Genomic DNA, 21,736 nt, shown 5'->3' on the forward strand with positions numbered 1-21,736 from the left:
GCCCACCGGAGCACCTGAAGGCTGAACTAATTTACGCAGGAAAAGTCATCAACTGCCGAGCCGAGAAGTTCGTGACAAATCGAATTTACTGTAAGTTCGCTCATCTCTACTCAGTATGTTGCGATTTCCAAAAACTGACACTGAGCCTAAAAAACACAGAAAACTCCAAAGATGAGAGGGGGTAAAAAACGGCAAATGGGTTTGCCGTTTTATAAATCCCTATTTACTTATTGAGCTAACATCTGGACGCACCGTTTTTTGTTGTTTTTTTTTTTTTTGCTTTTTTTTTTGTTTGGCTTTTTCTGGGACGATTTTTTTGGAAAAAAACAAACAAACAAGTGGAAACGTTGAGTCTCTCATGCTGGGAGTTGTAGTTTTGAAACACCTGGCGGCAGCCTGGTTGGGGAACGGGGGGAGATTTATCAAAACCCGTCCAGAGGAAAAGTTGGTGAGTTGCCCATAGCAACCAATCAGATCACTACTTTCATTACTGAAAAGGCCTGTGAAAAATGAAAGTAGGGCTCTGATTGGTTGCTATGGGCAACTCAGCAACTTTTCCTCTAGACAGGTTCTGATAAATCTCCCCCAACTTTATTACACTCAGTGCAGACACTGGGGGGGGGGGGGGATCTTGTCGTATTATTGGTGAAATGATGATATAATCGATACTCCAGTCTATAGATATCACTATAACAGGAGTATTATAACCGTGGGGTGTCCTGAGCTATCAGGGTATTGTCTTTTATCATTATTTTGTATTATAGAGAAGACATGACGAGTATTATTATCGGGGTGTGACGTCATCACAGACACATTATACGCACTTTATTATATGCTGCCAAATATATTTATATAAGGCTGGGGTGCAATATATATAATATGTTATTATTCTCAGCAGTCTGTAATTGGGAGATCAGTGTGTGATATGTATGTGATTATTGATGTGTGATATGTATGTGATTATCGGTGTGTGATATGTATGTGATTATCGGTGTGATATGTATGTGATTATCGGTGTGTGATATGTATGTGATATGTATGTGATTATCGGTGTGTGATATGTATGTGATTATCGGTGTGTGATATGTATGTGATATGTATGTGATTATCGGTGTGTGATATGTATGTGATTATCGGTGTGATATGTATGTGATTATCGGTGTGATATGTATGTGATTATCGGTGTGTGATATGTATGTGATTATCGGTGTGATATGTATGTGATTATCGGTGTGTGATATGTATGTGATATGTATGTGATTATCGGTGTGTGATATGTATGTGATTATCGGTGTGTGATATGTATGTGATTATCGGTGTGATATGTATGTGATTATCGGTGTGATATGTATGTGATTATCGGTGTGATATGTATGTGATTATCGGTGTGATATGTATGTGATTATAGGTGTGTGATATGTATGTGATTATCGGTGTGATATGTATGTGATTATAGGTGTGTGATATGTATGTGATTATTGGTGTGTGATATGTATGTGATTATAGGTGTGTGATATGTATGTGATTATCGGTGTGTGATATGTATGTGATTATCGGTGTGTGATATGTATGTGATTATCGGTGTGTGATATGTATGTGATTATCGGTGTGATATGTATGTGATTATCGGTGTGATATGTATGTGATTATAGGTGTGTGATATGTATGTGATTATCGGTGTGTGATATGTATGTGATATGTATGTGATTATAGATGTGTGATATGTATGTGATTATCGGTGTGTGATATGTATGTGATTATCGGTGTGTGATATGTATGTGATTATCGGTGTGTGATATGTATGTGATTATTGGTGTGTGATATGTATGTGATTATCGGTGTGTGATATGTATGTGATTATCGGTGTGTGATATGTATGTGATTATCGGTGTGTGATATGTATCTGATTATTGGTGTGTGAAATGTATGTGATTATCGGTGTGTGATATGTATGTCATTATGGTTGTGTGATATGTATGTGATTATAGGTGTGTGATATGTATGTGATTATCGGTGTGTGATATGTATGTGATTGTTGGTGTGTGATATGTATGTGATTATTGGTGTGTGATATGTATGTGATTGTTGGTGTGTGATATGTATGTGATTATAGGTGTGTGATATGTATGTGATTATCGGTGTGTGATATGTATGTGATTGTTGGTGTGTGATATGTATGTGATTATTGGTGTGTGATATGTATGTGATTATCGGTGTGTGATATGTATGTGATTATCGTTGTGTGATATGTATGTAATTATTGGTGTGTGATATGTATCTGATTATTGATGTGTGATATGTATGTGATTATAGGTGTGTGATATGTATGTGATTATCGGTGTGTGATATGTATGTAATTGTTGGTGTGTGATATGTATGTGATTATTGGTGTGTGATATGTATGTGATTGTCTATGTGTGATATGTATGTGATTATCGGTGTGTGATATGTATGTGATTATCGGTGTGTGATATGTATGTGATTATCGGTGTGTGATATGTATGTGATTATCGGTGTGTGATATGTATGTGATATGTATGTGATTATAGATGTGTGATATGTATGTGATTATAGGTGTGTGATATGTATGTGATTATAGATGTGTGATATGTATGTGATTATCGGTGTGTGATATGTATGTGATTATTGGTGTGTGATATGTATGTGATTATCGGTGTGTGATATGTATGTGATTATCTGTGTGTGATATGTATGTGATTATAGGTGTGTGATATGTATTTACCGGTGTGTGATATGTATGTGATTATCGGTGTGTGATATGTATGTGATTATAGGTGTGTGATATGTATGTGATTATCGGTGTGTGATATGTATGTGATTATCGGTGTGTGATATGTATGTGATTATCGGTGTGTGATATGTATGTGATTATCGGTGTGTGATATGTATGTCATTATTGTTGTGTGATATGTATGTGATTATAGGTGTGTGATATGTATGTGATTATCGGTGTGTGATATGTATGTGATTATCGGTGTGTGATATGTATCTGATTATTGGTGTGTGAAATGTATGTGATTATCGGTGTGTGATATGTATGTCATTATGGTTGTGTGATATGTATGTGATTATAGGTGTGTGATATGTATGTGATTATCGGTGTGTGATATGTATGTGATTATCGGTGTGTGATATGTATGTGATTATCGGTGTGTGATATGTATGTCATTATGGTTGTGTGATATGTATGTGATTATAGGTGTGTGATATGTATGTGATTATCGGTGTGTGATATGTATGTGATTATCGGTGTGTGATATGTATGTGATTATCGGTGTGTGATATGTATGTGATTATCGGTGTGTGTGATATGTATGTGATTATTGGTGTGTGATATGTATGTGATTATTGGTGTGTGATATGTATGTGATTATTGGTGTGTGATATGTATGTGATTATTGGTGTGTGATATGTATGTGATTATTGGTGTGTGATATGTATGTGATTATTGGTGTGTGATATGTATGTGATTATTGGTGTGTGATATGTATGTGATTATTGGTGTGTGATATGTATGTGATTATTGGTGTGTGATATGTATGTGATTATCGGTGTGTGATATGTATGTGATTATCGGTGTGTGATATGTATGTGATATGTATGTGATTATAGATGTGTGATATGTATGTGATTATCGTTGTGTGATATGTATGTGATTATAGGTGTGTGATATGTATGTGATTATCGGTGTGTGATATGTATGTGATTATCGGTGTGTGATATGTATGTGATTATCGGTGTGTGATATGTATGTGATTATTGGTGTGTGATATGTATGTGATTATCGGTGTGTGATATGTATGTGATTATCGGTGTGTGATATGTATGTGATTATCGGTGTGTGATATGTATCTGATTATTGGTGTGTGAAATGTATGTGATTATCGGTGTGTGATATGTATGTCATTATGGTTGTGTGATATGTATGTGATTATAGGTGTGTGATATGTATGTGATTATCGGTGTGTGATATGTATGTGATTGTTGGTGTGTGATATGTATGTGATTATTGGTGTGTGATATGTATGTGATTGTCTATGTGTGATATGTATGTGATTATCGGTGTGTGATATGTATGTGATTATCGGTGTGTGATATGTATGTGATTATCGGTGTGTGATATGTATGTGATTATCGGTGTGTGATATGTATGTGATTATTGGTGTGTGATATGTATGTGATTATCGGTGTGTGATATGTATGTGATTATCTGTGTGTGATATGTATGTGATTATAGGTGTGTGATATGTATTTACCGGTGTGTGATATGTATGTGATTATAGGTGTGTGATATGTATGTGATTATCTGTGTGTGATATGTATGTGATTATCGGTGTGTGATATGTATGTGATTATTGGTGTGTGATATGTATGTGATTATAGGTGTGTGATATGTATGTGATTATAGGTGTGTGATATGTATGTGATTATCGGTGTGTGATATGTATGTCATTATTGTTGTGTGATATGTATGTGATTATAGGTGTGTGATATGTATGTGATTATCGGTGTGTGATATGTATGTGATTATCGGTGTGTGATATGTATGTGATTATTGGTGTGTGATATGTATGTGATTATTGGTGTGTGATATGTATGTGATTATTGGTGTGTGATATGTATGTGATTATTGGTGTGTGATATGTATGTGATTATCGGTGTGTGATATGTATGTGATTATTGGTGTGTGATATACATGTGATTATCGGTGTGTGATATATATGTGATTATCGGTGTGTGATATGTATGTGATTGTCTATGTGTGATATGTATGTGATTATTGTTGTGTGATATGTATGTGATTATCGGTGTGATATGTATGTGATTATCGGTGTGTGATATGTATGTGATTATCGGTGTGTGATATGTATGTGATATGTATGTGATTATAGGTGTGTGATATGTATGTGATTATCGGTGTGTGATATGTATGTGATTATCGGTGTGTGATATGTATGTGATTATAGGTGTGTGATATGTATGTGATTATCGGTGTGTGATATGTATGTGATTATCGGTGTGTGATATGTATGTGATTGTCTATGTGTGATATGTATGTGATTATTGATGTGTGATATGTATGTGATTATCGGTGTGATATGTATGTCATTATCGGTGTGTGATATGTATGTGATTATCGGTGTGTGATATGTATGTGATATGTATGTGATTATAGATGTGTGATATGTATGTGATTATAGGTGTGTGATATGTATGTGATTATCGGTGTGTGATATGTATGTGATTATCGGTGTGTGATATGTATGTGATTATCGGTGTGTGATATGTATGTGATTATAGGTGTGTGATATGTATGTGATTATCGGTGTGTGATATGTATGTGATTATCGGTGTGTGATATGTATGTGATTATCGGTGTGTGATATGTATGTGATTGTTGGTGTGTGATATGTATGTCATTATTGGTGTGTGATATGTATGTGATTATCGGTGTGATATGTATATCATTATTGTTGTGTGATATGTATGTGATTGTCTATGTGTGATATGTATGTGATTATAGGTGTGTGATATGTATGTGATTATCAGTGTGTGATATGTATGTAATTATCCGTGTGTAATGATCGACTGATAAGACCATATTAGTACATTATATTCTACCATATTATAGTGTATTTAGTATTAGAGCACCTGTGTGTAGTATGGTATCACTGATGTATGATATGATCATGTGATAAGGCTGTATATCATCAGCATATTACATATGGTAGTAGTGATCGATTGATAATACTATTTATTACAATCAGTTGTGTATATCAGGGTCGATGTATATACCAGTAAATGTATTCTATATCACAGTATTACAGGTCACTAGGATGTAATAGGATCCTTATCATCCCCGAAAATACATGATATAGTATAAGTGAGGTATAGTAGTATATATCATGTCTCTGACTGCATTATATATATTACCATTATCATGGTATAATATATAACAAGTCTCCCTCTAGAATAATACTGAGGATTATATCATAGTGGTGCAGTATTATAATAATATCATGGCTCTGACTGCAGATATTATCATTATCAGGGTATATAATATATGACAGTGATGTATAAGATATATTACAACTCTCCCTCTACAGTAATACTGAGAGTTATATCATAGAGATGTATAATAATAATAATATTATGTCTCTGACTACTGAGAAGACATTATAAATGATCATGGAATATCATATATTATATACTATTGTGACCTTTTATAGTAGTATACAGTCGTCTCCTAATAGATTAATATTATGGCTCTACCCATAGAGTATTACTAACATTATAACATTATAAATTACAGTTATGATATATTTTTACTTCCACTGTATCCAGTATATATATGTATATTCTAGTGGTGTATAATATGTTAGGGTCCTATTTATAGTGATGTACAATATATTATGCAGAGTATGTAGGAAAAAAGGACCATCAATTCCAGGCGCTGCCCAAACATCTGAGTCACAGAGTTTCTTGTCAACGATCCACGTATGGATCAGTTTTATTGCAACAAAACAAAAATAGATGACGCGTTTCGAGGGTAACCCCCCCCCCCCCCCCTTAAAAGAAAAAAGGTCACAAATCTCTGACCAATCTTCATGGGACAGGAAAACTTCCATCAAAAAGTTAAGGCTGCTCCACATATGTACCGTGTCCGCCATCTTTTCTGATGCTAAAACTGAACCCATCGGAACAGTTCACATTCATCTGGCAGCTCAGGTTGGACACCAAATGGTCAGGCTGGGTTCACGTATATCAGTTTCCCTCTGCACAACGGCCTTAGGCTGAGTTCATATATGTCGGGCATAACTCAACCTAAATCTCCACACAACTGATGACAACGTGCATCAGTTCTTATCAGTTGTATGGCATCCAGCGTCCATTGTTTCTGGCACCGGACAGACATCAATACCGGGATGCTGGATGATTGTGAACCGTCAGATTCAAATGAATGGATTCAGTTCTAGCTGCAGAAAATGGGAAACTGATGCCAGAACTGATCCCATTCATTTTAATGGGACACTTCACAATCATCCAGCGTCTCAGTTTTGACGCCGGATGGTTGGACACGCCGGAGGGCAGCTTGATGCGTTCCCCTGTCCGTTGTGCAAAAACAATTGATGCCGGATGCCATACAACTGATAACAACTTGTCATCAGTTGTGGCATCAGTTGTGTCTAGATTTAGTCTGAGTTCCCCTATACTGGATGCCGGACATATGGAATCCAGCCTGACCAGGAAAATATGTAAGATAAGCCTTAGGCTGGGAATACTGAGCAGAACCCTGGACATATGTGTGTAAGAAATCAGCACATTTATCCCAGAGGTCTGAATGTTTGATACGTTTAGGGCATAGTGATGATAATGGTGATGATGATGGTGATAATGGTGATGATGGTGATGGTGATAGTGATGATAATGGTGATGATGATGGTGATAATGGTGATGATGGTGATAGTGATGATGATGGTGATGATGATGGTGATGATAATTGGTGATGATGATGATGATGGTGATGGTGATGATGATGATGATGTTGATGATGATGGTGATAATGGTGATGATGGTGATGGTGATAGTGATGATGATGGTGATGATGATGATGATAATGGTGATGATGGTGATGGTGATGATGATGATAATGATGATGGTGATGATGATAATGATGATAATGATGATGATGATGATGATGGTGATGATGATGGTGATGATGATGATGATAATGGTGATGATGGTGATGGTGATAGTGATGATAATGGTGATGATGATGGTGATAATGGTGATGATGGTGATAGTGATGATGATGGTGATGATGGTGATGATGATGGTGATGATAATTGGTGATGATGATGATGATGGTGATGGTGATGATGATGATGATGTTGATGATGATGGTGATAATGGTGATGATGGTGATGGTGATAGTGATGATGATGGTGATGATGATGATGATAATGGTGATGATGGTGATGGTGATGATGATGATAATGATGATGGTGATGATGATAATGATGATAATGATGATGATGATGATGATGGTGATGATGATGGTGATGATGATGATGATGGTGATGGTGATGATAATGATGGTGATGATGATGATGACAGAGATGATGACGGTGAAGCTGATGATGATGATGATGGTGATGATGACGATGAGGATGATGAAGGTGATGGTGATCATGATGGTGATGATGATAATGGTGATGATGATGATGATGATGGTGATGATGGTGATGATGGTGATGATGATGATGATGGTGATGATGACGATGAGGATGATGAAGGTGATGGTGATCATGATGGTGATGATGATAATGGTGATGATGATGGTGATGATGATGGTGATGATGGTGATGATGATGACAGTGATGATGATGGTGATGCTGATGATGGTGATCCTGACGATGAGGATGATGATGATGGTGATGATAGTGATGATGATGATGATGGTGATGATGATCATGATGGTGGTGATGAGGATGATGATGGTGATGATTATAATGATGATGATGGTGATGCAGTCACCTGACCGATTGATGATGATAATGGTTCTTCTGATGATGATGCTAATATTGATGATTCTGATGATGATAATATTAATGATGATGATGATTCTGATATTTATGATGATATGATGATTCAGATGATGATGATGATGGTGATGGTGGTGATGATAGTGACGATGATGATGATGGTGGTGATGATAGTGACGATGATGATGATGATGATGATGGTGATGATAGTGACGATGATGATGATGGTGATGATGATGGTGATGATACTGATGATGATGGTGATGATGATGATCATGATGATGATGGTGACGATGATGATGATGATGATACTGATGATGATGATGATGGTGATACTGATGAAGATGATGATGGTGATGATGATGATCATGATGATGATGGTGACGATGATGATGATGATGATACTGATGATGATGATGATGGTGATACTGATGAAGATGATGATGATGATGGTGATGATACTGATGACCTTCATGTACATTATAAGTAGTCAGACAATGTGTAATAACAGTTGTTGTCCCCATATTAGGAGGGCCCGGAGATCAGCTGTACATGGCGGAGATCAGTCCTCAGCAGATGTGAACCCGTCATCAGACTGTGCTGGGGTTTTATTCCTTTATTTTCCATTGTTAGTAATGTATAAATGATCATCAGAGGACAAGGAGACGAGAAGATGCTGAGTTATGGCAGTGTATTGTCTGTATGTAAATGGCGGTATATTATCTCTATATCATCTGTATATATGGCGGTATATTATCTCTATATCATCTGTATATATGGGGGTATATTATCTCTATATCATCTGTATATATGGTGGTGTATTATTGCTATATCATCTGTATATATGGCGGTATATTATCTCTATATCATCTGTATATATAGGGGTATATTATCTCTATATAATCTGTATATATGGCGGTATATTATCTCTATATCATCTGTATATATAGCGGTATATTATCTCTATATCATCTGTATATATGGGGGTATATTATCTCTATATCATCTGTATATATGGGGGTATATTATCTCTATATCATCTGCATATATGGCGGTATATTATCTCTATATCATCTGTATATATGGCAGTATATTATCTCTATATCATCTGTATATATAGCGGTATATTATCTCTATATCATCTGTATATATGGTGGTATATTATCTCTATATCATCTCTATATATGGTGGTATATTATCTCTATATCATCTGTATATATGGCGGTATATTATCTCTATATCATCTGTACATATTGCGGTATATTATCTCTATATCATCTGTATATATGGCGGTATATTATCTCTATATCATCTGTATATATGGCGGTATATTATCTCCATATCATCTGTACATATTGCAGTATATTATCTCTATATCATCTGTATATATGGCGGTATATTATCTCTATATCATCCGTATATATGGGGGTATATTATCTCTATATCATCTGTATATATGGTGGTATATTATCTCTATATCATCTGTATATATGGGGGTATATTATCTCTATATCATCTGTATATATGGTGGTATATTATCTCTATATCATCTGTATATATGGTGGTATATTATCTCTATATCATCTGTATATATGGGGGTATATTATCTCTATATCATCTGTATATATGGGGGTATATTATCTCTATATCATCTGTATATATGGCGATATATTAGCTCTATATCATCTGTACATATTGTGGTATATTATCTCTATATCATCTGTATATATGGTGGTATATTATCTCTATATCATCTGTATATATGGTGGTATATTATCTCTATATCATCTGTATATATGGGGGTATATTATATTATCTCCATATCATCTGTACATATTGCGGTATATTATCTCTATATCATCTGTATATATGGTAGTATATTATCTCTATATCATCTGTATATATGGTGGTATATTATATTATCTCTATATCATCTGTATATATGGGGGTATATTATCTCTGTATCATCTGTATATATAGCGGTATATTATCTCTATATCATCTGTATATATAGCGGTATATTATCTCTATATCATCTGTATATATAGTGGTATATTATATTATCTCTATATCATCTGTATATATGGTGGTATATTATATTATCTCTATATCATCTGTATATATGGGGGTATATTATCTCTATATCATCTGTATATATGGTGGTATATTATATTATCTCTATGTCAACTGTATATATGGGGGTATAATATATCTTTATCTGTATGTATATATATATATCATCTGTAAAATATGACAGGATATTATCTGTATATTTGGCGTTATATTAGATTTATATTATCTGTATATATGGTGGTATATTATCTCTATATCATCTGTATATATGGGGGTATATTATCTCTATATCATCTGTATATATGGTGGTATATTATCTCTATATCATCTGTATATATGGGGGTATATTATCTCTATATCATCTGTATATGTGAGGGTATATTATCTCTATATCATCTGTACATATGGTGGTATATTATCTCTTTATCTGTATTATGTATATATATATATATATATATATATATATAATCTGTAAATATGACAGGATATTATCTCTGTTATCTGTATATATGTGGCAGTATATTTATCTATATAGTGTCTGTCTATATGGCAGTATATTAGATTAATATTATCTGTATATTTGGTGGTATATTAGGTTTATATTATCTGTATATTTGGCGGTATATTAGATTTATATTATCTGTATATTTGGCGGTATATTAGATTAATATTATCTGTATATTTGGTGGTATATTAGGTTTATATTATCTGTATATTTGGCGGTATATTAGGTTTATATTATCTGTATATTTGGCGGTATATTAGGTTTATATTATCTGTATATTTGGTGGTATATTAGATTTATATTATCTGTATATTTGGCAGTATATTAGATTTATATTATCTGTATATTTGGCGGTATATTAGATTTATATTATCTGTATATTTGGCAGTATATTAGATTTATATTATCTGTATATTTGGCGGTATATTAGATTTATATTATCTGTATATATGGTGGTATATTAGATTTATATTATCTGTATATATGGTGGTATATTAGATTTATATTATCTGTATATATGGCGGTATATTAGATTTATATTATCTGTATATTTGGCGGTATATTAGATTTATATTATCTGTATATTTGGCGGTATATTAGATTTATATTATCTGTATATTTGGTGGTATATTAGATTTATATTATCTGTATATTTGGCGGTATATTAGATTTATATTATCTGTATATTTGGCGGTATATTAGATTTATATTATCTGTATATTTGGCGGTATATTAGATTTATATTATCTGTATATTTGGTGGTATATTAGATTTATATTATCTGTATATTTGGCGGTATATTAGATTTATATTATCTGTATGTTTGGTGGTATATTAGATTTATATTATCTGTATGTTTGGTGGTATATTAGGTTTATATTATCTGTATATTTGGCGGTATATTAGATTTATATTATCTGTATATTTGGCGGTATATTAGATTTATATTATCTGTATATTTGGTGGTATATTAGATTTATATTATCTGTATATATGGCGGTATATTAGATTTATATTATCTGTATATTTGGCGGTATATTAGGTTTATATTATCTGTATATTTGGCGGTATATTAGATTTATATTATCTGTATATTTGGTGGTATATTAGATTTATATTATCTGTATATTTGGTGGTATATTAGATTTATATTATCTGTATATTTGGCGGTATATTAGATTTATATTATCTGTATATATGGCGGTATATTATCTCTATATCATCTGTATATATGGCGGTATATTAGATTTATATTATCTGTATATTTGGTGGTATATTAGATTTATATTATCTGTATATTTGGTGGTATATTAGATTTATATTATCTGTATATTTGGCGGTATATTAGATTTATATTATCTGTATGTTTGGTGGTATATTAGATTTATATTATCTGTATATTTGGCGGTATATTAGATTTATATTATCTGTATGTTTGGTGGTATATAAGGTTTATATTATCTGTATATTTGGCGGTATATTAGATTTATATTATCTGTATTTTTGGCGGTATATTAGATTTATATTATCTGTATATTTGGTGGTATATTAGATTTATATTATCTGTATATATGGCGGTATATTAAATTTATATTATCTGTATATTTGGTGGTATATTAGATTTATATTATCTGTATATATGGTGGTATATTTGATTTATATTATCTGTATATTTGGCGGTATATTAGGTTTATATTATCTGTATATTTGGCGGTATATTAGATTTATATTATCTGTATATTTGGCGGTATATTAGATTTATATTATCTGTATATTTGGTGGTATATTAGAATTATATTATCTGTATATATGGCGGTATATTAGATTTATATTATCTGTATATTTGGTGGTATATTAGATTTATATTATCTGTATATATGGCGGTATATTAGATTTATATTATCTGTATATTTGGCGGTATATTAGGTTTATATTATCTGTATATTTGGCGGTATATTAGATTTATATTATCTGTATATTTGGCGGTATATTAGATTTATATTATCTGTATATTTGGTGGTATATTAGATTTATATTATCTGTATATTTGGCGGTATATTAGATTTATATTATCTGTATATTTGGCGGTATATTAGATTTATATTATCTGTATGTTTGGTGGTATATTAGATTTATATTATCTGTATATTTGGCTGTATATTAGATTTATATTATCTGTATATTTGGCGGTATATTAGATTTATATTATCTGTATATTTGGCGGTATATTAGGTTTATATTATCTGTATATTTGGCGGCATATTAGGTTTATATTATCTGTATATTTGGCGGTATATTAGGTTTATATTATCTGTATATTTGGCGGTATATTAGGTTTATATTATCTGTATATTTGGCGGTATATTAGATTTATATTATCTGTATATTTTGGTGGTATATTAGATTTATATTATCTGTATATTTGGCTGTATATTAGATTTATATTATCTGTATATTTGGCGGTATATTAGATTTATATTATCTGTATATTTGGCGGTATATTAGGTTTATATTATCTGTATATTTGGCGGTATATTAGGTTTATATTATCTGTATATTTGGCGGTATATTAGATTTATATTATCTGTATATTTGGCGGTATATTAGGTTTATATTATCTGTATATTTGGCGGTATATTAGATTTATATTATCTGTATATTTGGCGGTATATTAGGTTTATATTATCTGTATATATGGCAGTATATTAGATTAATATTATCTGTATATTTGGCGGTATATTAGGTTTATATTATCTGTATATTTGGCGGTATATTAGGTATACAAGTGGATTCAATCTGTTGTTCTCTGTTATCAGCCTCTGTTCCCTGTGAGATTTCCAGCTCAGTAATGCTGCCCTCTGCTGGCTGCAGGAGGTACTTGACATCAGGATCAGGTGTGGAGTCCTCCACCTGTAGGGGCAGCGCCTCATATTCCTGACAGTCCTCTAGATCCAGGACACAGGGGTATATGGGGCCGTGAGATCAGGGACAATAGGACCAGGATGTGAGGAATTAACGATGCCCCTTTATAGGGTCACCTGACCGACTGTATGTATCCTACTATACAGGGAGCGCAGTCACCTGACTGATTGTATGTATCCTACTATACAGGGAGCGCAGTCACCTGACCACTTGTATGTATCCTACTATACAGGGAGCGCAGTCACCTGATTGTATGTATCCTACTATACAGGGAGCGCAGTCACCTGACTGATTGTATATATCCTACTATACAGGGAGCGCAGTCACCTGACTGATTGTATGTATCCTACTATACAGGGAGCGCAGTCACCTGACTGATTGTATGTATCCTACTATACAGGGAGCGCAGTCACCTGACTGATTGTATGTATCCTACTATACAGGGAGCGCAGTCACCTGACTGATTGTATGTATCCTACTATACAGGGAGCGCAGTCACCTGACTGATTGTATGTATCCTACTATACAGGGAGCGCAGTCACCTGACCACTTGTATGTATCCTACTATACAGGGAGCGCAGTCACCTGACCGATTGTATGTATCCTACTATACAGGGAGCGCAGTCACCTGACCGATTGTATGTATCCTACTATACAGGGAGCGCAGTCACCTGACCACTTGTATGTATCCTACTATACAGGGAGCGCAGTCACCTGACCACTTGTATGTATCCTACTATACAGGGAGCGCAGTCACCTGACCACTTGTATGTATCCTACTATACAGGGAGCGCAGTCACCTGACCACTTGTATGTATCCTACTATACAGGGAGCGCAGTCACCTGACTGATTGTATGTATCCTACTATACAGGGAGCGCAGTCACCTGACTGATTGTATGTATCCTACTATACAGGGAGCGCAGTCACCTGACTGATTGTATGTATCCTACTATACAGGGAGCGCAGTCACCTGATTGTATGTATCCTACTATACAGGGAGCGCAGTCACCTGACTGATTGTATGTATCCTACTATACAGGGAGCGCAGTCACCTGATTGTATGTATCCTACTATACAGGGAGCGCAGTCACCTGACTGATTGTATGTATCCTACTATACAGGGAGCGCAGTCACCTGACTGATTGTATGTATCCTACTATACAGGGAGCGCAGTCACCTGACTGATTGTATGTATCCTACTATACAGGGAGCGCAGTCACCTGACCACTTGTATGTATCCTACTATACAGGGAGCGCAGTCACCTGACCACTTGTATGTATCCTACTATACAGGGAGCGCAGTCACCTGATTGTATATATCCTACTATACAGAGAGCGCAGTCACCTGACCACTTGTATGTATCCTACTATACAGGGAGCGCAGTCACCTGACCACTTGTATGTATCCTACTATACAGGGAGCGCAGTCACCTGATTGTATGTATCCTACTATACAGGGAGCGCAGTCACCTGACCACTTGTATGTATCCTACTATACAGGGAGCACAGTCACCTGACTGATTGTATGTATCCTACTATACAGGGAGCGCAGTCACCTGACTGATTGTATGTATCCTACTATACAGGGAGCGCAGTCACCTGATTGTATGTATCCTACTATACAGGGAGCGCAGTCACCTGATTGTATGTATCCTACTATACAGGGAGCGCAGTCACCTGACTGATTGTATGTATCCTACTATACAGGGAGCGCAGTCACCTGACCACTTGTATGTATCCTACTATACAGGGAGCGCAGTCACCTGACTGATTGTATGTATCCTACTATACAGGGAGCACAGTCACCTGACTGATTGTATGTATCCTACTATACAGGGAGCACAGTCACATGACTGATTGTATGTATCCTACTATACAGGGAGCGCAGTCACCTGACTGATTGTATGTATCCTACTATACAGGGAGCGCAGTCACCTGACTGATTGTATGTATCCTACTATACAGGGAGCGCAGTCACCTGATTGTATGTATCCTACTATACAGGGAGCGCAGTCACATGACTGATTGTATGTATCCTACTATACAGGGAGCGCAGTCACCTGACTGATTGTATGTATCCTACTATACAGGGAGCGCAGTCACCTGACTGATTGTATGTATCCTACTATACAGGGAGCGCAGTCACCTGACTGATTGTATGTATCCTACTATACAGGGAGCGCAGTCACCTGACTGATTATATGTATCCTACTATACAGGGAGCGCAGTCACCTGACTGATTGTATGTATCCTACTATACAGGAAGCGCAGTCACCTGACCACTTGTATGTATCCTACTATACAGGGAGCGCAGTCACCTGACCACTTGTATGTATCCTACTATACAGGGAGCGCAGTCACCTGACCACTTGTATGTATCCTACTATACAGGGAGCGCAGTCACCTGACTGATTGTATGTATCCTACTATACAGGGAGCGCAGTCACCTGACTGATTGTATGTATCCTACTATACAGGGAGCGCAGTCACCTGACTGATTGTATGTATCCTACTATACAGGGAGCGCAGTCACCTGACTGATTGTATGTATCCTACTATACAGGGAGCGCAGTCACCTGACCACTTGTATGTATCCTACTATACAGGGAGCGCAGTCACCTGACCACTTGTATGTATCCTACTATACAGGGAGCGCAGTCACATGACTGATTGTATGTATCCTCGTCTACGCTAAAGAAATATGTGGAGCGTGACATGGTCCCGAGAGGACTTAGATTGAGAAAGTTCCCAACCACGATCTTCTCCGAACAGTTTAAGGCAGAATGGGAAGAACTGTTAAATGACTCATCCCTCAGGTTTGTCAAGCTTATTATCAAACATGAGGAGACTGCCTTAACCGAGATTACATCTAAAATATCGGAACTACAGAATTCTATCTCCAAGTACGAACATCATCCCACTTATGTGGATCTCAATCAAAAAATCAGTGGGAACATTGTTAAAATGGAGACTCTGATATCTCAAACCAAGGAGAACAAGTTCCTTCGAGATCTGCAAGACTATAAGTCCAACCATGTCTATGAGTGGCCACAGAACAGATCAACGAAATCAACTCCGAAGTCAATCCTGAAAAATCACAGGAATTATAAAAAATATAACAGAAACAACAAACCAGCAAGGGTCAGCTTCAGTGAAACGGATGCGGATTCCATGTCCGGAACGGAGCCAAATGAGATGTCTGTTCCGCATACTCCAGAAGCAGCGTCTTCCCCTCTTCCTCAGTCCCGTAAAGCAAAGTCTGCAAAAAACGACGCCGGGGCCGCAAGCATCACGGCCGTAAAGAGAACCCGAAGACATCAAGTCAAACCGACCTAACATGTATTCCGGTCTTCAACCTCTCTGCGTGGATCCTGTCTGAGCCGCAATTAAAGGTACTTTCTAAAGGATTATCCTTTTCTCCATCATGCTCTTTCGATTTCTACAGAACCATGTTGGATGTTAATCGTTTTGTCCGCTCCGTCACGGTGCGAAAACATTTTGCCAAGATTCAGGATCAGAGATCCACTCAGGAACTTGTGCTGGACTTGGGGAGGGAGGGGGAGGCGGGAGGTGGTGGGAGTCTGGGCACGGGTGATTATGATTTTTCTGATTACTGTCTTGATTCGAATACAGCATTCATATCTGTACCAATTGTCGACCATGATGTTTCCCTCATGGTACCCCAGTATCCCACTCATGGGGGTGTATCCGACAGAGTGGAGGGATTCTCTTTCCGGGACCTCTCCACTCTCTCGGAATTACAACAATTGACCACATCCAGAAAACATATAGAACCTTCCTTTCCTACCCCCAACCCCGAATTTTATCCCATCATGTCCCGCACACCTGTATTGGAACAGTTTCAGAACTTAGTGGAAAGGGATTTATACAAATTATCTCGAAATGTCAAAATAATGAAACATAATTTAACAAAATGTGAAAAAGTGGCCCTGAAAGAGTTGTCTGAAACCAGAGATATAGTGATTCGCGGAGCGGACAAAGGTGGAGGGGTTGTTGTATTGGATTCTAAATTATATAGAAAGCTTAATATGGATATTTTGTCGGATATAAATACATACAGAGTATTAAAAATGAATCCAACACCACAATTCAAATTGGTATTATACAATCTGGTAGATTTGGGAGTAAAAGATGGCCATTTCACGTCCAAGGAGGCAGATTATATCAAAATAACTAATCCCGTCATGGCAATTTTTCATTCGCTCCCTAAAATCCATAAGAACACATTTCCTCCCCAGATGCGTCCTATTGTAGCGGGGATTGGATCTCTCAATGAGAGACTCTGTGAGTGGGTCGATTCCAGACTTCAGCCGTTGGTCCCTCTCATCCCGGGTTTCCTCCAAGACACCAGGGACGTCCTGGTTGCCATGGACAACATCCGGTGGGAACCCGGGATGAGATGGATAACAGCTGACGTCACCGCTCTGTATTCCGTGATTCCCCACAAGGAGGCATTGATTGCCCTGAGATGGTTTTTGTCCATTTATGCCCCATACTCCGGTGACCTGCAGAATTTCATTATTTTGGTGGTGGAATATTTACTTACCCACAATTTTTTTATGTTTGATGGAGATTATTTTCTGCAGATCACCGGAGCATCTATGGGTGCTAAATTCTCGCCTTCATTGGCAAATATATACATGTGTTGGTGGGAAAGAAATTTTCTTTTCTCACATGACAATCCATTTGGGGAGCACATCCTGTGGTATGGTCGGTACATAGACGACCTCCTGTTTATCGGGGGGTCGTCTATGCCGACCATGCAGCAGTTTGGCCTGTACCTCAATCAGAATCCTTGTAACCTCAGATTCACACTTTACAGTGAGGAACATGAGGTTAGTTTTTTGGATCTGACGTTGAGGGGTGATCCTTTGAACTATAGGGTCACCACTTTAACATACCGTAAAGAATTGGCCACCAATTCGATTCTGCAGGCAGCATCGTGCCACCCACCGCATGTGGTCAAGAATCTCCCGGTAGGAGAAATGATTAGAGCCAGGAGGAATAATTCCACATTGGAGCTGTTTGAAAAGGAGGCGGAGGATATATCAGTGAGGCTGAGTCAAAGAGGTTATCAGACTTGGTCATTGAACCGAGCCAAGGACATTGCTAGGAGAAAAAATAGGTCTGACTTGGTATATGGCATCAAAAAGCCATTATCCCAAGTTCCTAAAAATAATAGTGAAGCAAAACCCCTTGTTTTTTCCACAAATTATAGCCAAGATTTCAAACCAATATGTAAAATAATTGAGAAATATTTACCAATGGTAGCTAATGACAGCCAATATATAAAAATTTTTGAACATGGGTATAAATTTGTGTCACGGAGGGCCAAAACCATTGGCCAATGTGTTTCCCCGAGCTTGTTTATTTCTGGTGAGATTAAGAAACCCACCTGGCTCAATACCAAGGGCAATTTCAAATGTGGACATCTAAAGTGTATTTGCTGTAAGATCATGAAGAATTCCAAAACCTTTATGTCCACAGTAACTGGAGAAACATTTGATATGTCAGAATACATTAATTGCAACACGAGTCATGTGGTTTATTTAATGACATGTAACATCTGCCAATTACAGTATGTGGGGTGCACCTCCAATCCCCTGAAGGCTAGGACCAGAAAACACCTGTCGGACATCCCCCATTTCCAGACCCGACATCTTTCCATGGTTAGTAAGCATTTTGCCGAAAAACATGAGGGTGATTTTTCTGGTCTCAGCCTCCAGGGGATTGAGAGGGTCACCAATAATATTAGAGGAGGCAATATCAAGCAAAAATTATTGGATAGAGAAGTCTTCTGGATCATTAAACTTCAAACTAGGTGTCCCCTTGGCTTAAATTTAAGACAAGATGTCATTCTCCATTACTGATTTGCTGTTGTTCGTGTATAAAACTAGATATTTTTGGTTTTCCTTGGAGTTTGGGGGGAAATTTTATATATTAATAAATTCTTTTTCCCACATTCATTTCCCGCACATATGACAATTGATAATTAATAGCACATATATAACTGAGCATTAAACAATATTCATACCACATGTGGGGATATGTTTGAGATAATTCAACTGTTCCATATTAGTCCGTATATCCATTTGCGATCCTATTATACAATTGGAATATAATAAACATAAAAAAGAAACAAAAAATTTTATTCTTTCATGCCCTATGGTAGTAAATACAGCCATATAGGTTACTTGAATTCATTTAGATTCATATGATATTATATAGGGCTATCTTTATATAGATTTTTCTATTTTGGAAATTCTCCCCTTTTTCCTTTTCCATTTTGGGATCGCACATGTGTATATGTTATCTGACATTTTGTAATTTGTTCTTGTATTTTTAGTACTAACGTATGTCTTTTTCTACATCATTGCTTGTAATTCAGGCGTTTTAATATGTTGACTATTGTTCACATTATATGTGCGTTTTTTACTATATGTACTATACTTGCTGGATGGAGGTGAACAATGGGTTAAGCCCAGTGAAAACTCCCATCAGGGCGGACCCAATCTTTTCACCCCCATATAAGCAAGCCATTTGCACTATTGTTTTGTATGACTAAGGCTGCTGAGTGCAGCTGAAACGCGTCACCTTGTCATCACCCACAGTTACCGCTGAATAAATATTGCATTGCTTGACATCCTGCTCTGGACAACTCCATTTCTTTCCACTATTATATGGACTGAGGTCCGGTCCGGTCCGTGAGCGGGAGGGGCGATCGAGTGAGCTGTGCCGCACCTGTTGTACCTATGTATCCTACTATACAGGGAGCGCAGTCACCTGACTGATTGTATGTATCCTACTATACAGGGAGCGCAGTCACCTGACTGATTGTATGTATCCTACTATACAGGGAGCGCAGTCACCTGACCACTTGTATGTATCCTACTATACAGGGAGCGCAGTCACCTGACTGATTGTATGTATCCTACTATACAGGGAGCGCAGTCACCTGACTGATTGTATGTATCCTACTATACAGGGAGCGCAGTCACCTGATTGTATGTATCCTACTATACAGGGAGCGCAGTCACCTGACTGATTGTATGTATCCTACTATACAGGGAGCGCAGTCACCTGACTGATTGTATGTATCCTACTATACAGGGAGCGCAGTCACCTGACTGATTGTATGTATCCTACTATACAGGGAGCGCAGTCACCTGATTGTATGTATCCTACTATACAGGGAGCGCAGTCACCTGACTGATTGTATGTATCCTACTATACAGGGAGCGCAGTCACCTGACCACTTGTATGTATCCTACTATACAGGGAGCGCAGTCACATGACTGATTGTATGTATCCTACTATACAGGGAGCGCAGTCACCTGACTGATTGTATGTATCCTACTATACAGGGAGCGCAGTCACCTGACTGATTGTATGCATCCTACTATACAGGGAGCGCAGTCACCTGACTGATTGTATGTATCCTACTATACAGGGAGCGCAGTCACCTGACTGATTGTATGTATCCTACTATACAGGGAGCGCAGTCACCTGACTGATTGTATGTATCCTACTATACAGGGAGCGCAGTCACCTGACTGATTGTATGTATCCTACTATACAGGGAGCACAGTCACCTGACCGATTGTATGTATCCTACTATACAGGGAGCGCAGTCACCTGACTGATTG

At 36.6% G+C, this 21,736-nt stretch overlaps 1 protein-coding gene across 2 annotated transcripts; it reads left to right on the forward strand.

Annotated features, from left to right (window-relative positions):
• The first annotated feature begins 38 nt into the window (after nt 1-38).
• On the forward strand, nt 39-17,473 carry LOC130303239 (uncharacterized). Of its 2 annotated transcripts, none has more exons than XM_056551759.1 (2): nt 39-90; nt 16,676-17,473. In XM_056551759.1, the coding sequence occupies exon 2, from the start codon at nt 16,785-16,787 to the stop codon at nt 17,403-17,405; it is 621 nt and encodes a 206-aa protein (XP_056407734.1). In that variant the 5' UTR covers nt 39-90; nt 16,676-16,784; the 3' UTR covers nt 17,406-17,473. The 2 variants fall into 2 exon arrangements, with proteins under 2 accessions (XP_056407734.1, XP_056407735.1); XM_056551760.1 differs by lacking the exon at nt 39-90 and adding an exon at nt 714-732 and having other exon boundaries at nt 16,719-17,473.
• Nucleotides 17,474-21,736: the final 4,263 nt, after the last annotated feature.

The sequence above is a fragment of the Hyla sarda genome, unplaced genomic scaffold, assembly GCF_029499605.1.
Source record: "Hyla sarda isolate aHylSar1 unplaced genomic scaffold, aHylSar1.hap1 scaffold_1194, whole genome shotgun sequence".
Taxonomy (NCBI): domain Eukaryota; kingdom Metazoa; phylum Chordata; class Amphibia; order Anura; family Hylidae; genus Hyla; species Hyla sarda.

What these genes read in the sequence shown, in the direction of transcription:
- LOC130303239 (XM_056551759.1), top strand. Translation starts at nt 16,785, where the DNA reads ATGGTCCCGAGAGGACTTAGATTGAGAAAGTTCCCAACCACGATCTTC.